Source organism: Schistosoma haematobium, chromosome 2 (assembly GCF_000699445.3).
Source record: "Schistosoma haematobium chromosome 2, whole genome shotgun sequence".
NCBI classification, from domain to species: domain Eukaryota; kingdom Metazoa; phylum Platyhelminthes; class Trematoda; order Strigeidida; family Schistosomatidae; genus Schistosoma; species Schistosoma haematobium.
The window spans coordinates 32,513,665-32,541,652 of NC_067197.1; the positions used below are offsets into that span (position 1 = coordinate 32,513,665).

At 35.6% G+C, this 27,988-nt stretch overlaps 1 protein-coding gene across 2 annotated transcripts; it reads right to left on the minus strand.

The window, feature by feature from the left end:
• Positions 1–3,726: 3,726 nt before the first annotated feature.
• On the minus strand, positions 3,727–27,984 carry SEC24A (Protein transport protein Sec24A). Of its 2 annotated transcripts, none has more exons than XM_051214974.1 (9): positions 27,690–27,984; positions 23,925–24,207; positions 22,393–23,213; positions 20,860–21,406; positions 19,676–19,854; positions 18,075–18,263; positions 10,668–10,973; positions 9,691–9,822; positions 3,727–6,891 (listed from the first exon to the last, which is right to left on the minus strand). In XM_051214974.1, the coding sequence occupies exons 1-9, from the start codon at positions 27,828–27,830 to the stop codon at positions 5,818–5,820; spliced, it is 3,672 nt and encodes a 1,223-aa protein (XP_051068162.1). In that variant the 5' UTR covers positions 27,831–27,984; the 3' UTR covers positions 3,727–5,817. The 2 variants fall into 2 exon arrangements, with proteins under 2 accessions (XP_051068162.1, XP_051068161.1); XM_051214975.1 differs by adding an exon at positions 11,359–12,006 and having other exon boundaries at positions 3,727–9,822; positions 27,690–27,857.
• Between the last annotated feature and the right edge of the window lie 4 nt (positions 27,985–27,988).

A 27,988-nucleotide genomic window follows, 5' to 3' on the forward strand; every position in this document is an offset into this window, starting at 1 on the left:
ATATGTTACGTGCAAATTGGGGTTTTTTTTATCGATAAACTAAGTCTGTGTTTCGTGATTATTAACACTTTTCAATAAGATATATTTTGAACGTTGAAATATGTATTCAATGATTCATGATGATCAACTGAACATATATAACAGCAATTCGTCGGTTCATAACATAACTTACCACCTGACCTAATAAATATGCATATCCAAGACGAAACATTGTTATTGCTTTTCACAAACGTCATAGTCTCAAAAATTCAATGATTGTTGGTTTTTCACAAGTGATGTATTATATCAGTATTATTAGACCTGACAGGACAACATATTACACGGATAAGTAACAGTGATATGAAAATTTTTCTTTAAAATTAACACTGGCATTTTCTTATGTAGATTTTTGTTTATAACTGAAATCAGCATGAGAACTATTGAAAAATAGGGAGATTGAGAATTTATTTAATCCTTCTTATGTACTCTTAATCAATGCATTCCGATAAACCAACAACTGACAATGCTTGTGATGAGGAGTAAAAATCTTAAGTTCCATGCTGTACACTATAATAGTAAGGAATCTGAAGTGAAGATGAATAAGATATTCACTGTTATTAGGGTTTTATTGGGTCTCCAACTATCAGTTATCGATGGAAATCATTAGTTGGGTTGAATAACCGTAAGTTTTTCTCATGCCTTAATTCATGTAATTTAACGATTGGAAATATTGTGTTTACAACAAATAACGAGGAAACTTAGTTTTGAACTCACTTGGTATTGTTTTACTTGAATCTTCCCATTGATGTTTTAGGACTGAAATTGATCAGTCTCTTATTGGCATATGTGCATACTGGGCGTATGCTTGTAAATTAAGGCAATATCGAGGCAATACTCACAGTATGCACATATGTCAATAAGAGATTGCTCAGGTTCAGTCCTAAACATCAATGGGAAGATTCAAGTAAAACAATACCAAGTGAATTAAACTTCACCCCATTGCACAAGCAAGTGGCTATCAGGACTCAGTAGTTAAGTGGATAACGCGATAGCGTTTGAAGCGAAAGCTACTGGGTTCGAGTCCCAGAGTGAACATCAACCCTGAGCTGCAGGTACATCCAGCTGACGAGTCCCAAACAGGGCGAAACGCGCGTCCTGGATTCCACTGCTAGCCACCATCCATCTTTGCTTAGTTTTGAACTGTTATAATTCTTAATGCAAATGATAGTGGAACATTATCACCCTGATTTTGGATATTTACACTTCTGACAGTGTAGATGGGAACACATACCACATGCCATACAGTCAATAAAGTATAATAGCTTCGTCAAACAATTTTTTTATTTTTGATCTAGTAATTAATACTTGACATAAACATTTAGGTCTGGGTCATCCCAAAAAATACGACCACTATTTTCAAGATAAAGATGATCAAATATCATTAAACTGATACATACTATGTTCAGTATCCAAGTTACAACTCTCACAGTAACATAGGGGAAATCTCTGGACAATATCAAGGTTAGACTTAATAAATAAAATAAACTGAGCATTGATCGGATTGATAATAATTATAAAATAAAATAACATATATGTAATATCCCGATTATTAAGAAACTGAATTTCTGACGAGTAGGCCATTTCTTCAGAAAATAAATAACCAAATCAAAAATGTTTCAATTGTACAAAGAAACAAATCAATGATTTAGTTCATGCAAAAACATGCCATTCAGACCAAAAGTGATTCGATAAGATACATGGATTTGTGTATTCATCTGCATCTGCGTGGGTGTGAAAAATATGTATGATACAAGTAAATACAAAGTTGTATATTAACAGTGGATTTAAACAAATTAAATGTAACTATTTTGGAAAATGGTGCCGATCGGTCAGACAGCTATGTCTTCCTTCTTATATACTGATGTCAACTGGATAGTTAAAAATAACGTCAAGTGCTATTGCTAATGTAATCAATAGATTCTAAAGTGCTGTGGAATTTTTACAAGGTCATCGGGAGGAGCTACGATTTCGCTAGAAGACCGCTCAATATAAAAGATATCACAATAGACAATTTAATCTGTAGACGAAATTCTGCGAAGAGACCGTTCATGAACGGGTAATGTTTAATAGAATCATTTTGCAAATAACAACGATTGTACAATTTAAATGGAAAATATTAATAATGATAGAAATCATTTACAAAATAAGTCTACGTAAAACAGCTTCACACTTTTAATGTATTCGAATATTTCGAAGGGTTGATTGTTTTATGGAATATTTCAATTCTGTGTAGTTTTAAGATTTGTTACAGATCTCATGACGATAAAGCCAAACTACGATCCCAATCTACAATCCAACTTTTATCCAACAACAAGCCGTCCAATTTTAGTAAATTTTTATGTTCCTTTAGTTTATTTAATTCTACTGTTAAATTTGATAACTTCTCAAAATAAATTAAGACCCAGCGAAAGTTTTGTACTGAAAGGATACGTAAAAATAAAGTCTGAATACTAATTTGAAAGTATTGGTGTACGTTAGATATAGTTCCAGTTAAATTTTTTCTAGCTAAACAGTTTAAAAATGGTAGTTCATATTGTTCATCGTTATTTCCAAATTTGAATCTGCTCTGAACTAAAAATATATTTACTGGGTTAATAAAGACGTTTTTCTGACATATTTTTTCATTCTATCAAATCCACTTTTGTTTCAACGACACTATAAGCGTTTTAATTTATCATGAGACTATTTCAATCACAACCGGATGAGGAATAGTGAAACATCTAAAAAAGCAGTGATCTATACGAAAAAGGTAATCTAAACATATTATTTTGGTCACTATTGTTGCGCATCTTTCTATCACTATTGGTGATCATTGTCTTACTCCCAACATGGTTGGACTTCACCAGTCACAACTTCCAACTGGGAAATCATCTTGAAGCAAGCCTTTAATTAGCGCATGACTATATTATTGTAGAAAAGTCTAGTGGAATAAATAGATGAGCACTTTTCCGGAATCTCATAATAGGTCAAGGTGTCTAGAGTACCTTGGTTTTAATTTCCCCACAAAAGAAGTCACTGTGACAAATATCAGCTGCAGGATTGCTCTACTTCAACACCTAGATTGATCATAAGTATTGAAGTAGCGGGAGTTCGTCAACCACTTCTCTTTTATAGGAAATCTCACCAGCCTTAGCTGATTGGTGCTTGACGAAATCTCGGCACATCCGTAAATCTAGCTTGGCTATCGTAAGCTTATGATTTCCGATCAGCATTCTGCTCAGTGGTTTTGGAACATGGTTCTTGATCATGGGTGTCTAATAGGCGCCCTGGGTGATATAGCTCAGCATCCGTTCCAATAGCCCTAATGCTATCACTCGTTATATTTTTCTAGACTTGGAATTTTCAGTCATCTACAATGTAGGACCAGGCACATATATACATCGATCCAAGTTGCTATACCGCATTAGCACAATAAGATGAACACCGGATTCATGGAAGTAGTTAATTCAACAGTGGTAATTTTAGAATTATTTCATTTCACAAATCAATTTTTCGTTGTCGAATCATATTAATGTCTAAATTAAATATATTATCACTGATATGTCCATTACTTTGGCACTCATCTTTGTAATTTTAGTCTCGTATGATGTGCCAACTTGGACGGATGCAAAAATATCCCAAACTCTAAATTATCACTAAATATCTGAAAAATTAAATTATTCTTCATAAGAAACTTTCATAGAACTAGACAGGATGATTTTATGAATAAACCACTGTTCTATTAATTTAAACAATCAAGGCAAATGAAAAAAAGACGAATTTCAGAGCTGAAAATTCAAAGATTGTAGAATTAAATCAATCATATTAAATTAATTCGTCTTCAGAAAAACAAAAAAGTAGATATATGTCCCTTATATTTTTTGAGCATAACGTGCCGATCAACTAATTTAACCTGTTTCGATCTGAGGTTAATTTCAACCGAAATAATTTCCATGTCTATGTAAATTAATATAGCTGATCATAGTGAGTTTTACTGGGGATTTTATTTTCCCTCAAGAGTAGTTGAGACGTATATTGACAAATCATATCCACTCCTACTGCATATTACTTAAGTTGAAAAGCATCGTTTTGTAGTAGGTAATTCATTTTTTCAATATTCAACGGTTAAGGACAATTGGCAGAAAAACCGGGCCTAGGTTTCGTCCTATCTGGCACTTGTCAGTATGGCATACCAGTAATGTCGGAACGCACGTCTTCGATTCCATTGCTGGCGACCATCAGCCTTTGCTTATAGATGTCGGTTTTCGAGCTCGACAAGAATGACATATTAACAATTTATGACGTCTTACCAAAACTATATACTACGGTACAATAGCACTAACCGAGCAAGTATTCTGGGAGGCATTTTAGTGGAAAAATTTTCACTTAACAGAAAAATGTATCGTAAATCTCCTCAGTTCGACCTTGAACTTGAATTAGTACGTTTAATCAGGTGATCATTTTAAGGTGAAATATCTTTTTTATAGTTGTTATACTCTACTATTTAAAGACTGATACTAGCTAGTTCAGTCGTTCTTTTAAAATTTAAAATTTCAGAGAAAACATGAAATTCTGTCGATTATTTTTACCTTTGAAAAACGAATGTCTTCTGTTCAGTTTTGTAATCAGTAAACTTTATTGGATCCATGCATGGATCCGAAGGTTTTCAATAGTGACATTGATTTGGCATCAGTTACCAAATAAATGTGACAAGTTAATTCATAAAGCTATAAACTATCGTCAAGTTGGATGGCCGACATATGTTTTGCTTACACCCCTTAGTAGCCTATTCTGTTTGACACATGAGTAGGTTCTGGACGATTAATCAGAACGAAACGTAACAACAACCATTGACTTTTGATAGAAACTTCCCGGTTTTCATCTGCGAACTAATTGTATTCTATGACAATCAACAAATTTATCCTTAAAATTTAAGTATTCACTCAGTAAAATACACAGGAGAAATGAACAAACAACATGTATATAACGAATAGTTATGTATGTGCGCTTTCACAGTTTAACAGAACTGAATCAAACCATTAGCACAAAACACATGTATTAAATTATTACACCATAATACAATAAGTGGATCTTTATAGAGTTCCAAGAGAAACAATTAAAATAAAGATGTTAAATCATAACACTATAGAAAGTTAAAACAAAAATTAGTTCAAGAAGGAAATGTTTAAGAGAAACAAAAAATCCACTTCAACTTCATGAAGTATGCTGGTAGTAAAGAAGAAAAAAAAACAACCAATCTTTTTTTAGTAAAAATATTATTAGTAAAGAAAACTTTGGATAGTAATAATTGATCGATTAGTTAGACAGATAAATAATTCATTGATTATAAATTACTCCTAAATATAATGCTCTCGTTCTGTTAGCATAATTAATTGGTTCGAACTATTAATAATTATTCACATTTTTGAAATAACAAAAAGCACAGAAAAACCGAGAGAGATAAAAAGGGGGTAAATAAATGTGAAGCAATCAACAAATTTTGTAAAACAGTCAAATTGTTAATGATGGATCATAGTGATATTAATATCATTTTTAAAATTGATCAATCTGATTACAAAATTTGTTCTCTTTTTTCTTTAAAAAAAGGATACACTGAAAAGAAGAAAATACACTATATTCAGGCATAAGCCGATTAATTTATCACCACTGTTTGAACTATAAAGGCACCAAAAAAAAGAGATGAACAACTTCGTTCCCTTTTTACATAATCATCATCAAACCTTGAAGGTATATTATCACAAGAAAAGAAAGTATAATAACATAAACACACTTCAAAAATTATGTTCTGACTAAATTCTGAATCATTTGAAGGAATTCCTGATACGATGGAGCTGATTCTGTTTTATCTTCAACCATACAAGATAAGAAAAGTGATCTAAGATTTGACGATGAATCATGACGCATAAGAACTAAAGCATTATTAATTGGTCGACGTCTTCGAATCAGGTTTATTAGAGCAGATAACCTACGACGACCAATTGGAATAGAAGTATTATCATTAGTAATTGTATTTTGTTTTTCATTAGATAAATTAATGGGTGGTAATATGAAAGGACCACCTTGTGCAGGAAGTTGACGTGGTGATGAAATACCAAGAAGTTGACGTAAAATGTCAGAATCATTGTTTGATCCTGGAGAAACATCTTCACCACAGCCAACTAATAGTAATAAAAGTTCACCAGTATCCAATAAAAATACACCAGATCGTGTAATATATTGAGCGGACAAGTGTAATTGACATGGTAATTGGTCAGCTTCTGAATTACTTTCACTTCCATTTGAAGAAGATGTTCCGTCACAATCAGAAGGACGTTGGTCGTCATCATGATCAACTAGACGAAGACTAGCAGCTTTTTGTGCAAGGGTTGTATGAGAAGACAAAGGTTTTGAAACGAAACGATGTACAGCATATAACTTTGGATATATTAAAGTTAATAAATCAGTAGGAGGAGCAGTTTTAATTCGCTCTAGAGCAGCTGATCTATCATCTAAACGTGTTGTTACTCCAACTCTGAAAGCTTTAAAACGAAGCAAACCACAAATATACAAAGGAAGCAGTCGTAGATTCGGTGGACAAGGTAGACCGTAAGCTGTTGAGTTACTATTAAGTGTAATACCAGAAGTGGTAGCATATGCTGATAAAGCATCTGCTACAGCATTCGCTAAAGCTTCTCTAGCGTTTGAAAGACCAGAAGATATCGTTCGATCAACAGCCATTTTACTTAGAAGACAAGCTATTGCACCTTGATCTGCTCCTTGAAATACTTCAGTTGCTGTGTGTACAACTGGTAAGCACAAAGTATGTACACGAATGCGACGATCACCTTTCGATGACGTATATAATACAGCAGCCTATGAAAAGCAAATAATAGTATGGGTTTATATAAATACTTTATTATTTCCATACTTATCTATAATTTAGACAAATCTAACAACACTAAATCATCTTAGAAAGAAATAAAAATATAATTTCGAGCACGTTTAAATACGTGTAATTTTTTTATTGAGTTCCGATTAAATAAAATTAAGATTACATTTTACGAGTTTCAGCCAAAACTGTTATCAATCAAATAGACATTATTTTATATATAGTATTTCAGTAAGTGGTTATACAATAAAACATAACATTTAATGATAACGAGTCAAAATGATATACCACACTAATGTTTAGATTACAGTATAGTTTAGTGGATACTAAAATGAAATCAAGATTACTGAACTAAAAATTTCATATTAATTCAAGCAGTTATTTCCCAGAAGAAATCCAAGTTTACATTTGATTAAAACCTAGCAAATTCATAAACTATACCGTAAATATATTATTATTGTCTAAATATTTGAAAAAGATGTAAACTAAAGAATTGGTCTCAAATAATTGGGATTTGTGTAATTATGGGAGTTTATTAGTTCAGTATGAAGTGATAAATTTACAGCACAACCAATAAGTAGTTGACACCAATAATAATATACTTTTATATTTTAACTTCGCATAAAAATTGTTTGCTGTAACACCAATGGTGAATTTTACCGACAAGTAGATAAAAAGAAAATACCACGTCATCTCATCATGTGATTCATATATGTAGTAAACATAGAATGGCATTCTTAACAAGTATCAAAGTAAACATTTGAAACAAGTCTTTCAATATAAAAGAAAATTAACAAATAGTTTCAACACTAATGTGAATAATATACAGAATAACTTATTCCACAAAATGGTAAGGGGCAGTGAAAAACCAATAAAAATGAGTGATGCAACATACGACCAGACAAAGATTAGGTATTAAAATAAATAAAAGTAAATACGTATACACAGCGACAATGAACAAGACTGACAAAAATGAACTTCTCTATCACCATATATAGTCAAAAAACTAAGTCAGACTAATTAATGAAGAAAGTCGTTGACATACACTATGATATCAAATTTTATAAATTGAGACTTCTATGAATTACAACACAATCAAAATTTGTTTTTCAGTAAACAAACCATAAGGAATAATCATAACAAAACAATCGATCTTCAAGTTGGCGACACAATCATACTTCTTAATATCATTAGTACAAGATACCAAAACATAATTGTAATAAGATTTTTAGCATTATTCAACTCATTTCTACACCAGGCAGTATTGTACATCGGGACAGTCTGTGGCTAGCCAAAAAAACATGTTCTATCACCTCAGTCAATGAAAACTTATAGCCTCATCAATCGGTTAGTGTTTTTCTTTTATCTAGGATCATATGCTGAACCTCAGCATTAACCATTCGATGGTCCTATCATATGAGGCTAAATAATAAACACTAAAATGAAGTACCATTATTGAAAGAAATTTTGAATGTGTCGATGAAACTGTACTGTACATAAATGGAATCAAAAGTCAACTGAGCTTCTTATTTCCATGTATTTTTTTACTTGAGAGTTAACCCATTGTATTACCTTTATCCATCAAACAATTTTGATCGCTGGTTTAGCAACGTCTTTTAGTGCTATGAGTTCAAAATAATCAAGCTCTTTTGGGACAAGTTTTGACAAAATCTATTATTACTAAGTTTGGCAGTGAGAACAAAGACGTGTTTTTCACAGTATTTGAGATTTAACAGTTAAGTATGGACTTGTACTCTGACAGTCACTGGTGTTTACGCTGACACTAGAAACTAACACATTTTGGCCCAAAAAACAGAGTTATCTGTTAAGACAACCGCCCTGAATGACTTTCAATAAAATCGTCGATTTCAACAGCATAGTATATCGTTGACAGTTTATGATTGGTGATAAATCTTATATTGCAGTGACGCCCTGGTACGACCGAGGGTGGGGAGAGTAAGCTCTCTTTCTCGAAATACTCTCACATAACCACTGCCAAGGAAGTTCTAGTCAATGCCTTTCGCGGAGGGGTGTTTATGAAATTGAGATGACGAAAAGCGAATGTCCGGCGTTTTAACCGGGTTAGTGAACACGGATGGTCCACCTACGGGAGTTGGAAAATCCTGATTCCTAACCAATGGTGTACACGGTCTCCAGGATTCTGAGGGAGAAAAATGGTGTATGAACCAATTATTGGTAACCGGCTGCCATGGGGCTGCATCTCTTGGTGTTGTTCCACTGTCTTATGGATTAAACCTTTAGGCTGAAGGCTCCGGGTGTGACTCCCTAAGAAAACCACCTGCTTCTGTCTGGGCACACGGACAGTATCACAGCCCACACACAAATCAAGTGACTTGTGTGGCGCATATGTATTCAGTGCCCCTTTGTAACAATATTTATGTGTTCAAATAATATAATAATAATAATAATAATAATAATATTGCTCTGATAAATGTTTTCATCGAAAAAGTGATTATGTAATAACCGTTTTTTCTATTAGTAGAATCGCTAGTGATCTTAACTAATATCATTAGTTGTTAGCGAGAAAAATTCACCAATGTGTGGTCTGTATTTTGTGAGTTTAGCTGATTTGTAAGGAAGTGATCCATCCGCCAATTCTATTGCATTCAACACCATACTGATCTGCACCAGAATTTTAATTTAGCGGTTTCAGGGACACGGTTAAAAATACAGAAATCAGAAAAGAATCCAGGTCAATAGTGGAAAAGTAGCGGGCAAATAATGAAAAATTATTCGAAATAAGTTTTAAATAATTAACTAACTTGGCAACAGACTGTAGCACATTTTTCTAAGCTTTCAGATAAATCTAACTGGACAGCATAACCAGAATCAGGGCTCACATTTGGTAAAGCAATCAAGTCCGTAGAACGTACAAAACACGAACCATGGAAAGTCTATAGTGAAAGAAAAAATTAATATTATGAAAAAGGTTAGTATTTTGCATTTCAAAAGGAAACGAACATGTTAACATGTTTCCTGATATGCGTGGAAATAGACTGATTGTAAAATGTCTGGAAAATGATATAAGTTTGAGAGGACATACAGAGTCTGCAATTTCTCTATCTAAAGCAAAAGGGAAATGAAGATACCGCAGATTCATTCATCTAGATATGAAACTGCCAAATCGTACATACTTTTAAAATGTAACTGAAATGAGCACCTGCAAAATCCTAACCAACTCTGTATGCTGACTGCCACTATCTCTCTTACTTTTATCAATAAGAATGGTTTTCTCCACCATTTCAAAAATGATTTCTCTGTATTTTAAGTAACCAGTTAAAAATACAATAATCAGACTGATTTTCTTCTCCACTATTCTACGTGTTTATTATTTACAAATCCTTTTAACGCTTTTCAACATTATACATGAAATACTAGGTAAACTATAGAGAAATAAAATAAAGATAAATTAAAAGTAGTACACTTGTAGTGAACGAAGACTTGGTGGGGATATCCAATTTATTGTTTAATACGAAATTACAGAATCTCTTCGTAAAATATGACAACTATACATTAAATACATCCTTTGCACATCTTCCATCAGTTGTTTCTTACAAACCTCATCGTTCCTTAATTCCTGTTGCTTTCAATTAAACCTTTTCAATTTTCTGCTGCCAGACATTCCCCTTGTGATTGATGTTATATACTACTTATATCTGTCAACATAGGTAGCATACACCACACACTGACAACACAATAATATACAGAAAATGATTTTAAACTATTAGCTAATACTAACCTGAATAGCTAAACCTTGAGTACATCGAATACGCATAACAGCTTCAAAGCCTAGTTTTCTGGTTAAATACCGGTCGAAATCTCGACGAAATTGTTCCACTCCAACACATACATTTTTTTGTTGTTTATTACAATCATCTGACGTAACATTAGTTTTACCATCAGTGTGAAATATATGTTCATCCTCATCTGGTGTATAATAAAAGTCTGGATAATGATGAACTGTTCCACTTGAATATCGACTAGCTCCAGATATTGTGGCAATGTCACAATATTGAGAATTGAAAATAAACATATCAACTCCTACCTAGAATTTCAAAAATAGAATATATAATATGGACAAGCACAGACAAGTTTCAGTAAGGCATAATAAATATTTAGTGGACTAAACTTTATTATTATCTCTAACAATTATTGAGAATAGCTGATTTATTTTGAAATATGTAAATGATCTTATTTATTTCATCATATAATTATTCATCTGGTTCCCGTGAAATTATTAAACAAGGACGAATATCATCTATCGCACGGTTATTTTGTGTTTTATTTGGTCAAAAAAAGTTTCATTCTGTTTTGTCCAATGAAATGACTAGTTTTAAAATAGTAATTATTGTCTATTTTCTGAAAAGTGATATAAAAAGTAAATACTCTTCGAATGATCACATTTTCTCCAAACTACGAACGTGACTTACAAAGTACTAGATGCATTGCTTCGAGCGTTCCGATCAATATCAGAAATTAGGAAAGGGAAACATGGTGCCATTAAGCAGTTCGTGATTTTCATTTCCATAAGCATCAGAAAGATGCCTCAAACACTGTTGACGTTATCCTTGACAAATGAGCTTCATATCTAAGCCCCCCACTTTTATGGATGAAGAAATACCAGGAATCCAATTGACAAATATTACGGACTATCGAACGAACGTGGATTTGGATGCAACGCTGCCATGAAGATGATTTGTTTTCACAAATTCGGAAGAATTCAATTACAGAGAGATAACAATATAGACGAAAATGCTCACGCCAACGGACTATGTGACATGTACAACTCTGCTCAGCCTCCAAGTGAAACTGCTGAAGAAAGAACTTGGATCGTTTGTTGCTGCAATGTTACGTTTCATTCGTTTTGTTGCTAGGACCGTCAACCGCAATTCCCTGATTCCATCATCCAATATGTGGCACAATTACAGAACTGCAGTGGAAGACATGGTCGTACCAAAGCTTCGTGTCACAAATAAAACGGTACGTTCATATTTTAGTTACTAGCTGCGAATCTAGCGTGTTTTACTGTTTTATGAGGTGATTCTTGAAAAAATACGGGAATGGGGAGATGGAAAATCCTGAAAGAGAAATTATTGTGGGGTTCAAACCAAGAGACCGATAGAAGGCTCTTTTTAAGGCTACGCATAATTTGATTTTAATTTTAATTCGTTACAAATTTCATCAATAAATTACTGTCATTCGCATCCCATACACGTTCTCTACATTTCCAATGACACTTCAGCCGTCATTAAGTCTAACGTTAATTATCAATGTAATAGCTTTACAGTCGCATCTGTTCCGTTTCGTATTTTTTCGGTAACCGTACTGAGATCATTCTTATGTATTCAACAAAAATCGTTAGGTAAAATCCTGTGATTACGAGAAACGATCACACTGTAATAATGACATATTTAAGTATAATAAACAGTGGTAGTAGTATGGCCTGCAGTTTACGCTATACTAAATCGTACTGACTCAAAGCAATGAAAATGTGCTTAAATACTTGACGAGGTTATCACAGTCTTTCCGTGAACGTAATACGTAGTATTATTTAGACATAATTATTGGTACATATGCATCATATCCGTCTCACTGAAGGTGCAAAATAAACACAGTCATCCAATAGTACGCATTTATTTAATCGTATACATAAACATGTACAAGTACTAAGCCATGTGTCCTTCACTCATGCAAACATAAGAATATGTTTAGCCGTATAATTAAAAAACCTTTATTATCTGTGTTAAGGTTAATTTGTATTCGCACTGATCGATAAGTACTATCTGTTATCTGAGTATATGTCATTATGTTAACAGTGAATTAAAAGAAATAATCATTATACTCGTTATCTGTTTCATAATAGTACATACAAACTTCAATAACACATTTTCAATATTTTTTTGGCTTGTTCAGCTGAAGAATATAGACTTTTAATTGTTAAACTTTGGTACAGCTAAATTTCAATTTATATAATTGACCTCATTCGCATTTAGCAAGTCTAATCGACCAAAAAATTAATAAGTCAGACCTAAACCTGTTTAATAATAGCACTTAATACTACCTATATTTTAATTACTTCTCGAAGATAGTTGCTATTAAAACGTTTAGCTGTTTCGGGTTTGATATTAAAATATTCCTAAATTGGTAATTAGTACATAGAATTTGTCGGTGTCCCTCTAATATGCTTAACAAAGAAATCAAATCATTTCAAAAAATGATTTCTGAAGTGATTAATAAAAAAATTGTGAAGTTCAGCACATATTACTAATATGTTGATTAAGTTACTGTACGATAAAATGAATGGTATAGAGTAGATAGTAATGAATTAGTCAACTCTAATTTTTTTATATTTCAAATATTCAGAACGTTTGCGTCTTCATTAAGGAATTGAAAAATTAAGACAATGACTTTGTCTGACTGCATACCTACAAAACATTTGTTATTGATATTACATAGAATAAACCCAATATGATACTTCCCAAGCACAATATGTAATTTACACTGTTACATACACATACACGCAACGTTGAGTCATTTAGACTAGTGGCCACATTGCAACTTGGTCGATAGGATTCGATCTGCATTAAAAAGGACTTGAATTACATGACATTAATTACCAACCAGTTGTAAATATGCATTAAACATTTTATTAGCTTTTAGGTTTAGTAATCACTATCACAATTAAAAAACTGTCATACACGATAAATAGTTATCAGTTCTTCCCGGTTTAATTTAAATAATATGCATAGTCTTTCTCTTGTCACGATACCTGAAGACTTCAGTTCCATTTCTACATGATCGAGGATTTAATCCCACTTTTTATCTCAATATCTATTCACAGACAGAAGTATAGTCTGGCGGTCTAATAGATTTGCAATTTTTTATCAAAACGCGGATGGAACAGTGAAGAATTTTTAAAAATCAAATTCTAATGTGAAAATGAAAATGTCGACAACCATTCAAACTACTTTATTTTACTATGATTTGAGCTAACATTAAAAAGATGCACAATTTACGGCCAATTACCAAATTATTACAGGCAACAAGGTGTTTGTCCATTAGCACATGAACACACACGAAGACAAGTTAGCCAATCATTTGTTTTTCAAATTTTTTTAATTACACTGGAAAAAATTTCATTATTGGGGGTCAGGAATCACAACAACCATGCAACCCGACAGTAGCTGCTACCTTGACGCGGTGGTCAGGCTTGCCTATCGTGATGACCCAACCGAGTTATATTGGCTGGAACACATGTTACTATAGATTCTACCATGCCAGACAGGTCGATTGGAGAACGGCAAGACTAAAAGCAGCAACTCAAGGTCTGAGGGCGAAGTCGTACTGCTGACTGTAGAGGGGTGTGACAGCAGTAAGGTGTTTCCCTCGGACAACCAACATCTACAGCGATGCTGCCTTCTCACAAGGAAGGGGTTAGAAAAGGTTGACCCTGAAAATGTCACACCCCACTTTACCTCACGGATTTCCATCTCCGGCGGTAAGGCCCTTTGGAGAACGGAGCTAACATATTAAAAACCTCCCACGAAATGGCCGTGAGCGACCGGCCTCAAGCAGTTGTCCCTCGGGCCCTGGGGTCACGCTCCCAGGTCGTTAAGACTAACACTAATCCGATTTCCTTTTCAGGTTCCTCAAGAAATACCCTTCCACGGTGTGGGCAGCCGGAAAGTGACATCAGCTTTCATACGCGTAACAGCATACGAGACAAAATTGGTCACATTCAAATCCTTCCTACACTTAATAATAACTGTCCTATCTCCTCGACTAACCCTTCTCACGCGCATACAGGATCCGAATAGCGTCATTCATTTGGCCTCACCATGTCAAAGTGACGAACTGACTCGATTCACGTTTCGTTTATCTGGAAGCCAAGATGCTGCTTCCCGCGGCCTTGCCAGCGTAGGTATAGCATTGAGTCCTAGGGCAGAACTAGCTCTCTTAGAGTGGATCCCAGTAGACAGCCGTTTGTGCGCTGTCCGACTAAACGGAACAGTAAAGACTCGGAAAGACAGGGACACTCGTAGTTGCCTCTTCGTCGTCTCTGCCTACTCTCTCACTGACTGCAGCTCATATGATGTAAAAGACGACTTTTACAGAAAGCTTTCTGACCTTCTCCGAAAACCTAGGCGCTCAAATATAGTAATAGTGTCTGGTGACTTTAATGCTCAAGTAGGTAAACTAAGTGAAGGGGAAAGACACCTGAGTGAATCTTATAGTGTCGTGGCTCAAAGAACAGATAATGGCGACCGTCTGTTGCAGCTATGCTCAGATGACCTCCTGTTCCTTGCAAATACTAACTTTAAGCATAAGGAAAAACATCTTTTGACATGGCGACCCCCTAATTCGTCCCAACGTTGGACCCAAATAGATCACATCGCTATCAGCCACCGATGGAGGGGCTCGATAGAAGACTGTCGCTCATTGTGGAGCACATGCCTAGATTCAGATCATGCTCTAGTGCGAGCGCGTATTTGCCTGCGTCTTACTGGACGTAAGAAAGACGCTGCAAGGAAACCTCTTAAGGTCCTGTTTAATGACAGTCAAACTAAGAGTATATTTCAGGAACAACTAGGAAAACAGTTAGGCAGCCATGTATGTGATGCCCACCCCGAGGCAGTGTGGAATGACATCCGGAAAGCTGTGGAAACAGCAGTGATATCTGCTAGTACGGTAAACCACAAGGTCAGGGAGAAACACTGGATCTCAGCAGCATCTACCTCACTGATAGATGCTCGAAAACTCATTCCATCTGGCTCTGAACATAACCAACAGCGGAGTCAGCTTAAGCGCAAGCTGACAAGAAGTCTACGCAATGATCGCGAACAGTGATGGGTAGCGAAAGCAAGAGAGATGGAAAAGGCAGCGGCAATAGGTAATAGCAGACAATTGTTCAGACTCGTTAGGGAAACCGGTATTAGGAATCCGACTGTTAGCGAAACCATCTCGGAAAAAAATGGACGTATTATTCACTCTCAATCCAGGAGACAGGACCGATGGGCAGAACACTTTAGGGATCAGTTCAACTGGCCTTCAGCCACACTTCGGTTTCCCACGATCTCCAGTCGACCTGAATGGCAAGTTAATGTAGGTCCTCCGACTCTTGACGAAGTTGAAAAAGCTATAGGAAATCTGAAACGAGGGAGAGCAGCAGGCCCTGACAGGCTTACTCCTGAGATTTTTAAGGATGGTGATCCAGTATTAGCAATGAGATTAACTGAGGTCTTAGGTAGAATTTGGGAACTGGACGTAATCCCATCTGACTGGTCTCAATCACTGATTGTGCCAGTCTATAAGAAAGGACAAAAGTCCTCTTGTGACAATCACAGAAGAATCAGTTTGGCAAATATAGTGTCTAAAATATTAACTTCAATAATACTTTGACGCCTAACTAAGGCTCGTGAAGAGCAGATTAGAGAAAACTAGGCTGGTTTTCGACCTGGACGTGGTTGTATGGACCAGATATTCACACTACGTCAGGTTCTAGAACATAGACACATTTAGACACCCCACAATCGTAGTATTTCTCGACCTTGAGGCAGCATTCAACTCTGTTGATAGTGAGGTTTTATAGCAATCTTTGTCATTGAAAGGAGTACCAAAGTACGTTAACCTTGTAAAGCCTCTCTACTCGAACATAACTGGTCGAGTGAGAGCTTATGGAGAACTGTCATCAGAATTTATTACCTCAAGTGGTGTTCGTCAGGGCTGTCCACTCTCTCCATTCTTGTTTAACTTTGTTGTTGACGTGTTTTTAGAGATAACGCTTTTCTCATCTAAATTTTCAGTTGAACTTCTACCAGGAGATTCACTTGTTGACTTAGAATATGCCGATGACAGAGTTCTATTTGGTGAAGACGATGACCATTATAAGCAACAATGCAAGCATGTTCGGGATGCGATTCTCCTCCTCGAAATGCAAAATGTTGCTTCAGGATTGGGTGGTATCGTCACCCGAACTAATGATAGCGAGTGAAGTAGTTGAGCGTGTCGATCGCCTCACTTATCTTGGGAGTCTCATCAGCCGTTGTGGTTTGGAGTGTGACAAAATCTCAGCACGAATACAGAAAGCTCGACTAGCCTTTGTTAACTTGCGTCATTTATGGCGTAGGCGAGATATCCGTCTATCAACCAAAGGACGGGTTTACTGCACAGCAGTTCGTTCCGTCCTACTTTATGGCAGTGAAACATGGCCGGTGAGAGTAGAAGATATTCGTAGGTTACTAGTATTTGATCATAGGTGTCTTCGAAATATTGCTCGTATATCCTGGGACCATCGAGTAAGTAACGCAGTTGTTAGGAAACGGATAATAGGTAAGGATGGCAAATCAGTTGATGAAGTAGTGGAACTTCAGTTGAGATGGTTGGGACACGTGTTACGTATGCCCAACGACCGACTGCCTCGACGTGCGATGTTTTATGGTGTAGGAGTAGGTTGGAAGAAGGTTAGGGGCGGCCAGACCAAAACATGGAGCAAGTCCATGAAGTCACTGACAAGTGGTCTGAGCCATGTTTGTAGGTGTAGATTACCTGGTTAGGGACCGCGAGACGATAGCATTCGATGGTTAGAGACCTTGAATGACATGGCTCAAAATCGTTTGTAATGGCGCAGGTGCATCCATTCTTTATGTTCTCCCAAATTCTAATCTTCTGAATTCTTCATGTCCCTTTTTTCCTCTTTCCAAATTTATTTCACGGTTTTGTACTCTTTTAGTAACATCTTCAAACCCTAATCTTTCCGATTACTGCTTATACTCTTACCACCTCTACCACTACGGGATTTGGATCGATAATTGTATGTGTGTTGTAATGTTGTATGGTAACTCGAACTGATGTACGTACGTACGACGTTCTACGTTGTTACTCACTGACTGACAACCGTGCAATAATTGTCAGCTAATAAGGACTTACGTACTTCTAACTACTACATAGTATGTTAAATCTATCGTGTGGTGAATCAACGATACTTACTTACTGTCAAATTCGACTTAGAAGACAGTGCTTCAGCTCGCGCGTATAATAGTTGAAAGTAGATCGTAGACGCATAGATTAAATAGGTGTAATAAACCGAAAATGAGGGTAAACCATGTTAAACATATATCTTTAATAAATACCAAGCAAATATGTATACCTGTTTATGTGAACAATCCAAAGCATATGTTTTATAGAAGTCAGTTGATGGGCCCAAGTGCTTCACGTCGACTGAACTCCGATCACATGGTTCTTCTCGCAAACTGAGAGCACCTGAACCAACTGTTGGTAGACAAGTAGTGAATACGGTTATCCGACCACCTACTGCACCAATCAGCTTCAGAGCAGCCTGAAAGCAGATAATCAAAAATTCACCAAAATATTTTAGGTCCAGTTTAATGACTTCGATATTTATTATTAGTAATAAAGCCACTCGAAATTAAATCAAATATTACTTCAACCTAAATACTTTAAGGACGGCTGGGATAAGGAAATGAATATAAAATTATCAAAACATGACCATTTAATAAGAATAAAAATGACTCAAGTCCAGTGGTGTGAACACAAATGAGCTATCAACAAGCCTGTTGCTTAATAGCAACCATCTGGTGCGTAATTAACGCTAAACAAAATTCGCGTAACTATACTTTATCTGGAAAAGTAAAGACATTCTTGATAATGAGATTTCTGTACACGGAAGCTGGTTATTTAAAAATTATACAATATTTGCATCTTTAGCAAATAAAAAAAGATTGGTTGTAAAAGATCTGTTTTCTAGTTACTGCTTGTAGTGTTAGAAGACGGTTGAAGCCTTATTCTAAATTGTAATGCTACGTTCGTACTAACAATAGAGCAAGCATTTGATCTCTAGGATAACTAAGCCAGAGGTCAATAATTTTAAGTTTTATTTAAGTATTATCACATTTGAAGTTGATTGACGTTATCGATACAGATTCCGTAGTCAGGTGAATAAATTTTGGTGCTGTTTAAAACACATTACACTATAATGAGTGCTTAGTTACTTTTTATAAACTAATAATTTTGATATTTCATACATGTTTCCAATAAAATAACTACAACTACAATTTTATTGGTTATAGTAAAATACTTAAATAATCAATATGAGCAAACTCTACAAAATACTAGACTTTTGAGTTCTTTTAGTACGACCCAGTTACTTTTATTATTTGATGTTTCTGGACGTTAATTCACTCGACAAGTCCCCAAATCAGAAAACGGTTGAACATTTTAAGATTTTTTCTCAAATGAAATTTTGATCTTTTCGAAAGTATTTTTCCGCTAAAAAAAAATGGACTTCAACGTTTGGTAAAGTCTACCATAAAATGTATTACAAGCAAGAATAATTGCTCTTTTATTGCTATGAACACTTTTCATGAACTATTAGTAAGAAAAAACATTGTCCCTTATTACTTATAAGGTCTGATTGTTAAAGTGACAGAGCTATCCCTTTTGTTTTAAAAATGTACGTATTGTCTAGAATAAAGAACCACTTGAAGATTTGGGACATCCGAAAGAAACCGGTCACCGAAAACACGTTTGTGAACTGAATTGCTTGCACAAAGCTCAGTGATGTTACCTGACAGCTCAAATTGAAGTAGGTGGAAAGAGGTCCAAATGCGCGATCTACTGGTTGAAAACCGAATTCTTTAACTATCTAGTCACTGCTCCTTTACCAGTAAAATATCGAATAACTAGCATATTAAGTTAGTAAAGTATATTTCACATTAATAACAAAATTACCTGTAAAGCAGATCCGAGACAATTTCCTGTATCATTTGTACCAATAAAATTTTCAGGTAAATGCAGAAGAAAATCGCGTAGTGAATCAGCCGAATCTTCAACTCTATTAATCAAACCTTCATCATCAGGTAGAAATATTTCCTCTAAATCAGGACAAATTAGCATTCTCATAGTTTCCCCTAAAGCAATCAAAAGTGAACAGAAGTTAAACAATTCAATCGATTAAGGACTACACCTAATGACTAGTGGTAAATTTTATTACAACTAGTTAGTACAAAATAACTGTTTGGACGAAACTGCATAGAATCTGGTTCACTAGTAAATCGATGCTTAGTGTAGTCCGAATAAAACAGAATGTAAGCGACACGGGAAGAGATATAACTATCAAAAGGCAATTAACACAAGGGCTTGAACGAAGTATATTATTAAATAGGCAGAAAAGCATCATCACAGAAGCAAGCAAAATAATCTATCAGTACGGTTGTCCCAAATTCGTAACACAAAGAGATTGAAAGTAAAAAAGTGCTTGAGAAACATTAGTCAAGCAAATAAAATAAATTATGAGCAGTGAAATGTATTGTTGTATTTTATGTATTGCAGTTTCATCTACTGTTCCCGACCACTAGATTTCATTACTTATATAAAATTGTCTAAAAATTCCATACACCACGCCGTACGAAACAATGGTTAGTGACTTCATACAACAATGACTTGTTTTCGTTTAGTTAGTCAATAGTTTCTCATTCTAATTCCCCTTAAACTGACAATACACAGAGGAATAGGCTGATCTGGCATGTGTAAAACAGTAAAATCATCCAATTTGGCACAGGCTAACGTAATCGACCGAATTATATTTCGCGCCTAGAGACTGACCTAACGCAAATATTGTGGGTTAAGTAGTTTCATTATACATAAGCAATTCCGCTGGATAGAACTTGAAAGCTTCTCTGGCTTCTTCATTAAGTCATGTTAGTTTTAAAATTGTATCACTAAAGCCATCACTAGTCACTCCTGATTTATTGTCAATCAATTGACTACTTCATCAGTCACTTGATTAAGTTTAGTTACTTTACCCTGTAACATGTATTTTATTCACTAAAATAACAAGCAGATAGAGATGAAAGTAGCAGGGTCATTTGATCTAGGAAGTATATATATGTTAAAATAATGTTGCTAAAACTTACCGCAAAGTTTGTAATAGTGAACACTAGAATTAAAGGTCATAAAGGCTATTTGACGTCTGCAGTCACCTGGGATCCGATCAATCAACGCTTCTAAACGTTTACAGGCAAGCTGTAAATAACCAGTAGCAATTGCATTATGACTGACATCAAAACAGAAAAGGTAAGTAGCCGGTTGAGGAGGACGAACTGTATATTCTGAAGGCGCAATAAATTCTACAGTAGCAGAACGAATTTCGGGTCTTCTAGAAGGGTCACCATAAGTTTGAGTTCCAGGGTCATAGTAAAATTCATCTGGGATAGTATTAGCCAGAAAGCAAACACTACACCTCCAGCGTCGACCGGAATCCATAAACTGTACGAACGGGTTGATATAAGTACGACAAGACCTACAACGTACTATGGTAGTTGAACTAATAGTGTGTAGACTACTCATATCTCGAAACGGATGCATAACAAGACCAAGAGGTAAACGACACTGAGTCAAAAGTTTTGAAGTTGATGGAACATTTGTTAACGTACATCGCATCACGTCTTGATCACAATTAATCTGAAAAATCAAAACAAATCAAAAGCATAAACAAAGTACTGTAAAACCTATAAATGATGGTGAGTTTTGTTAAAATACGTAAAATTAATCAGACGACCTAAAATTAACTGAACTGAGGATACTGGAAGGATTTATAACATATACACACAAAATGATATGCATAACTATTAAACATAACCGTAATATAACGCAAGTTGAGTTTACAAAGTTCTTCAGAAAACGACTACAAAACAATATCCAGTGAAAAGAATTTGAATCCATAACTTGAAAATCATATTGATACTAAGGTAGGACTACGCACAAAAACAACGCGTGACCGTAGAATAGATTTACACAATTTCGGGTCTTCACAGAAGGATAGACTATAGTATTCAACTTTATAAGTGACCATATATTTACAAGTAAGGACGTTATACACTAACTATTCAGGGCAATTTTCAAAATTTTATCAAAACGTTCAGAACTTAGTTTCATTAAGACCAAGAAAATAAGTGTACACAGACTACACAAAAATGTAGTTCCTGATGAGGTGACTAAGCGTAGCAAAAAATTCACAATCATGGCTCCTAAAACAACACACTCCGATAAGGGAAACTGTAGGCGCTAATTAGATTACTCTACACAATATCAGGCTTCCCAATACCAAACAGACTAAATGAAGTAATTAATAGGATGACAAAGATGTCCAGTCATATCTACAAACCATCTGAATAAAACGAATGCAAGTATTGAACCCTATTATGATTAAAAAGGGCTACATATGCCAACATATTACAGTGGTTAAGAATCTAATCTCGATAACCGTTTGATGATCACCAATCAACTATTTGCCCAAGCATTTGTCTAAGTACATCAGATATTCAACAAGAATATCATTTTAATAATTAACAATGAAGTCATTATATTCACCGACTACCATCCCCAAGGATTTCTGCTGATAACCCCTTAGGATTAGTCACTCTCGGGTCAAAAAATACCTTGCTTACTGGAGTAGTCAATGCAGGTTTGGGTGGTAGATCAGGTCCATCTGATGGTAACAAACAACGTTCTTGAAGAAGGTTGATTGGTGTTTTTAAACTGTTCCAGTCAGATACAGACGCTACAGTTCCTGGTGTTCGAAAAACACCGGATTGTTCATAAGCTGTATGTCGAGGTGTGACAGGCTGTAGAGTATTTCCAGGTCTTGGAAGAGGTGGTTGCGGGTGACTTTGATGTGTTGTATTATTGGTCATCATGGGAACTGGAGGTAATGGTGGAGTCATTCCATACGATCCGACAGAATTGGAAATTGCATGCACCTCATTCGTGACATGTGGTGGGTAGAGACTAGGCGATTTAACAAATGGGTCCATATTATAAGCTGTTGTGGAAGGTAGTACATTCTGTCCAGGAGTAAGTGTTCTTGGATTTGTGGGCAACACGGGACTAGGTTTATCAAATTGAGGATTAAGAGATGAATGCTGTTGTTGCTCACCATAAACTTGAGAAACTGCTTGCATATTGGTAAACTCTGATGTGGGGTGACCACCTGAATTTAACGGAACGGATGAACGATACTCGAAGTTCGAAGGCTGAGAATAACCAGTGTAGTCACACACTGAAGTAGAACCACCTTGTGAAGTATAGGCCTGATTATTTTCCATAGTAGGTGAATGTAGGGGACTATAAACCGACGGATTGTATTGATTAGATGCATTAAAATCCGAGTAAGAACTTGCATGAAAGGATGAATTGGAAATAGTATTTGTGGTTGGAAAAGACTGCAAATGTGGATTTGTTTCATACGGCCGAGGCGGATGAAGAAAACCTGTAATACAAAAAACATGAAATAAAGTACAAGATGACAATCTTTGGACGAAATCGAGTAGGTCTTACAATCTGTATGGATATTTAGTGAATGATTCAAAAGAAATAAAAAACCGACTGCTTAGATACATTTAACTGGTCAGCTGAAACGTAAAACAATTCATTAATCTCAAAATGTCAATACAGCTCAACAAACAAAACAAACCACATAATGGACTATGGATCAGACTTGAGTGTGACACTTGATTATATCACCAACCTGCTTGGAACCATGGCAATTAAGTGAATATAAACTTATATGATCCAATATGTGTTAGGTCTCACACGTATAAACACTTCTGCCTAACATTAATAACACTTAAATTTCTGCACAAGCAAACTTAGCATATAGTATATCATAAGCATGCACTTGAGCGATAAATCTTTATGACCATCTCATCAAGTAATTTACGTTTGATCAACTACTTATCCTACCATAAAAACCTAGTCTTTTTTGGAGTTATGGATATGTTCTACACTATATGGTGAAATTAGGTACATTACAAAAATATGATTATTTAGTAGTCTGTTTCCATCCTTTTGTGAACAGCATCGTATGGGGGGGCAATAAATAAAATATACTTTATAGCAACGAACGTCAATGGCACATTTCAAAGTAAATAAAGAGGTTTAAATGTATCTAATATGTTATATATATATATATATATATTACCTGATGTAGGCCTGGTGGTGGGTATGTACGCTAAATTCGTATTATTGGTAGTAACAGGCAGACCATTTATACCATAATCAGGTGGAGTTGCTGATACAAGCTGTGGAACCGAGCAATTTAGTTGCTGATTTTGAGTTCCTGAAGGAATAGTGAATAACCCAGATGATGGTGTAGAATTCTGAAAGGATTGATTTGAATTACGTCCTTCCATACAATTGAGAGTATTAGGATAAACCGGATATTGATGAAGATCTGTTGTTGATTGTGTTAATCCCCGATTAGCCTAAAATACACGAGTAAAGAGTCGTTTAGACTTAAAAATGATCAAATACTTGTGAAGTGGAAACGCGATAATACTAGATCTGGTCCAGTTAGTACAAATTGGATAGCCAGCTAGTGTTAATAGTCACTACATCTTTTGTGTACATCAAGACTTAGTACAAGAGTTTATACTTAGTATATGAGCTATATCAATGAACGAATTTGAGATGGTTTCAACATACAAGTCATACTATGCTGGTTTGCAAAGGAACAGGAAACAAGAACTGCAAATAACAACAAACAGTGACTCGTTAATCCACACAATCGATGTCCTCACAAGGATATGTTTTTTTAAGTCAAGATTTCTTTCGAAAACTTCACACTATTAGCCACACCTAAGACGAGGATAAATTCTGTCATAATTCCTAATTGAGCAATTTATTACAAGGAGTATATAAGTAGTAACGGGGAATGGTGAAGCGACAGTCTAATGTTCGAAACGTTTGTCTTCCAACAACTAGGTTGCAATTTTAAATAATGTTCCATCTATTAGGATTTTAGAAGCCAAGTAGTACTAACAACCTAAATATTCTAAGCATGCTTGTAGACATATATTTTCACTCAAGAACACAAACTGATAGAACAGATTACTGAAACCAAAAGTTTAAACGGAGAGAAACGTGGGTTACGAAAAAAATGCATGAAAATTTGTTTATTTGGTAACAAACGCCATAAAATACTTGAAAAGTCAGCTGACATATTTCTACGGAAAGCAAATTATAAGATTTGGTGATAAATGAAATTCATTCTAATCAAAATTATTTTGACGGTAATCTATCTTGAACTTCAGATTTTTTCTAACTTTCACTTTACGTATGACCAGTTTTACTCTTAGATCTCAGTTTTTATCATGCAGACCGCCATACTTACCTCAGAGCTTTCAAAGATGATGAATAGCTAGTCAACAAAATAGATTTATCCAGCATTCATCAATCTAATTAGTTGGACGGACAAACTAAACCAGTTTGCTGTGAAATGCATCTATAGTCATGAAGAGTGGAAAATACGTGGTCATAGATATCCGATAGCAACTTTACCTAATATTGGCGCTTAACGGACCTACCGAATAAGAAATAACGGAGAGCTATGAGAGGAATGTCATTGGAAATTGCTAGTTCGTACTGACTTGGATAACTGGGTAGCATTATATGTCCCTAACAAAAATCTAGTCCTATATATGAAGTTGATTTAAAGAAAACTAGGTTGAGTGGCACCGGGGTATGAATTTACTGCTTGTTATTTTAAATCACGTGGAGTATAAGCTGTCCGGATAGTCCTAGTTTAGTGGTTGCGAACGTTAGATGACCCGGGTGAAAAAGGAATGCGACGATACAAATCAACTCACTTGTTTGAAATATTACCACCCGATTAAAGGGCAGTGAACCCCAATCAGTCAGTCAGCTACAACACAGCGAGCCCCTGGCCTTTTCGGATCAGTCACAAAGAAATAATTTGAGTGAAATAAAATAAAACAAGTACTCGAACCCACATCTGCTGCGATTGGAGACTGTACTGTCAGATAATATTGGAGGGTATATGATCACAACACTCAGGTAGTTGGAGTAGGTTAGGTTCCCAAAACAAAAGCGAAATGTTGTAGGTACCTAATTAAAATGACACTAAACACTCGCCAGTCCCTGTATATCCTATTGCAAGGTGGCGCTGTGCCACCGCCTAAAACGACGTGGTAGTTTGTGCCCTTACGGTCAACATAAATATGTAAAATTACCTTTCGAACGTCAAAGAGAAAATATAGATGTTTCACTGAGAATAGCAGTAGCGTCAGTACATGTGTAAGATTTCGGTTTAACGAAGAAAGAGAAAAACTATATAACAGGAGTACTTTTGAACCTATGGGCTGGAAGGATGCAATCGTCACTTATACATAAAGCAGGATCAAGATAACTTCCATCAAACTACAGACCTGTCAGCCTCGCCCGTATCGTAGTTAAAATATTGGAAAGAATAGTCAAAAAGACAATAATGACATTTGTAGAAACTAATGACTTGCTAAATGGCGAACAACATGGTTTCAGAAAGGGTTTATCTTGCACAACAAACCTCCTTATAGCAAGGGAGCATTTGATAAAGACGCTAAACAACGGTAACTCACTGGATATTGTCTACATAGACTTCAGTAAGGCATATGACAAGGTGCCAACAAACAGACTGCTATTGACGTTAGAAAATCCTGATATTGCCGAACATCTCTTAAAATGGCTTAAAGATTTCCTAGTAGGTTGTAGACAGGAAGTAAGAACAAATTCCAAGTGCTCCACCTGGAAACCAGTACTTAGTGGAGTACCTCGAGGTTTTCCTAGGTTTTTTTTTTACTTTTTATACTATATATAAATGATCTTCCAAGTATAGTAGAGTCCCCAGTGTTATTTTACGCTGACGATGTAAAAATCTGGTGAGAAATAACGCGGGACGCAGATGCATGCGCACTTCAGGCAGACCGGTCTAAGCAGTGGCTGATATCCATCAACGCGGCAAAATATCTACACGCATTTTGGGGACACAAAGGTTAATAGGTGCAGCATAGGGGAAGTGCCTGTACCCGTGGTCCGGTTTCACAAGGACCTTGCGATGACAGGAAGTCATGGTCTTATGACAACGGCCCATTGCCGGGAGGTTGTAACTAAGGAGTTTAGAACCCTATGTGCTTTAAAACGGACATTCACTAAGTTAGATACTACCATGTACACCATAGCATATACAACCTTAGTGAGAACTAAGCTTGAGAACTGCGTTCAGGCCGCAAGCACGTTTAAAAGGTGACTCGGATATCCTTGAAAACAGTACAGAGGGAAGCTACCCATGCAATTCCAGGACTCCGGGGTTTACAGTACAAAGAGCGGCTTGAGAAGTTAGACCTGTTTTCTCTGGCCTAGAGCAAACTAAAAGGATTTAATTTTGATGTATAGGATACTAAGAAACGATTTTTGACCTGATATATTCTTTTCTTTCCATTATATCGGAAAATCTCAAACGATATAGCAGGCGAGTAGAAGGGCCAAGAACTAACAAAATACCCGTGGTATCCAGGTTTTCACATCGAGTCATCAACACTTGGAACCTGTTAACCGTAGCAGTGGTGTCCGCACCTTCAGCTGAATCATTCAAGAAAAGACTGGACACTTATAGAAGTATACGAGAAAAGGAATAACATAGGCCATAGGCCTTCTGTCCTCACTAAACAAATCTGAATCTGTAGTTTGGATGTTTAAAACTTGCTTTAATTTGGTTGTGCTTAAACAAAGGATAAGGGGGACGTGTCAACAGGATTGTACGGACAATAAGTGGCATGATGGCTATAAGGATCTAGATTATCTAAAGATTTGGGATTATTTAGTCGTTAATTAACAAGTATTCCTTGGAATACTTGGATCGTGGAAGTTTATCTTTTACCGAAACACCATCAATTAAGAAGTTAGTACTTACTTCTGGGGTGCCCTCATTGTTGTTTAATAAATGCTGTTGCTTGAGTGGGCTTTTATGCGAGAAATCATTCCAGTTGGTATTTGGTATTGAATTTCTAGAGTAGTTTGCTTGTGGGAAATACGGCATTTCAGGATTACTCATGTTGTGAAGTCTGTTTGATACTTATAACTATAAATTATTGGGTTTTATTGTCAGGTACTCAAAAATACAAGCCACTTGAATACTTCTTTGCAACTACTAACTGACTAACATACTTGATTAAATAACCCTGAAGCCGCACCACGTTAAACAACATCATT

What these genes read in the sequence shown, in the direction of transcription:
- SEC24A (XM_051214974.1), bottom strand. Translation starts at nt 27,830, where the DNA reads ATGAGTAATCCTGAAATGCCGTATTTCCCACAAGCAAACTACTCTAGA. An exon ending in GTCTCGGATCTGCTTTACAG is followed by an intron (nt 18,264 to 19,675) that starts GTAATTTTGTTA and finishes ATCTGCTTTCAG; the next exon opens with GCTGCTCTGAAGCTGATTGG. An exon ending in CTCAAGGTTTAGCTATTCAG is followed by an intron (nt 9,823 to 10,667) that starts GTTAGTATTAGC and finishes CTTTCACTATAG; the next exon opens with ACTTTCCATGGTTCGTGTTT.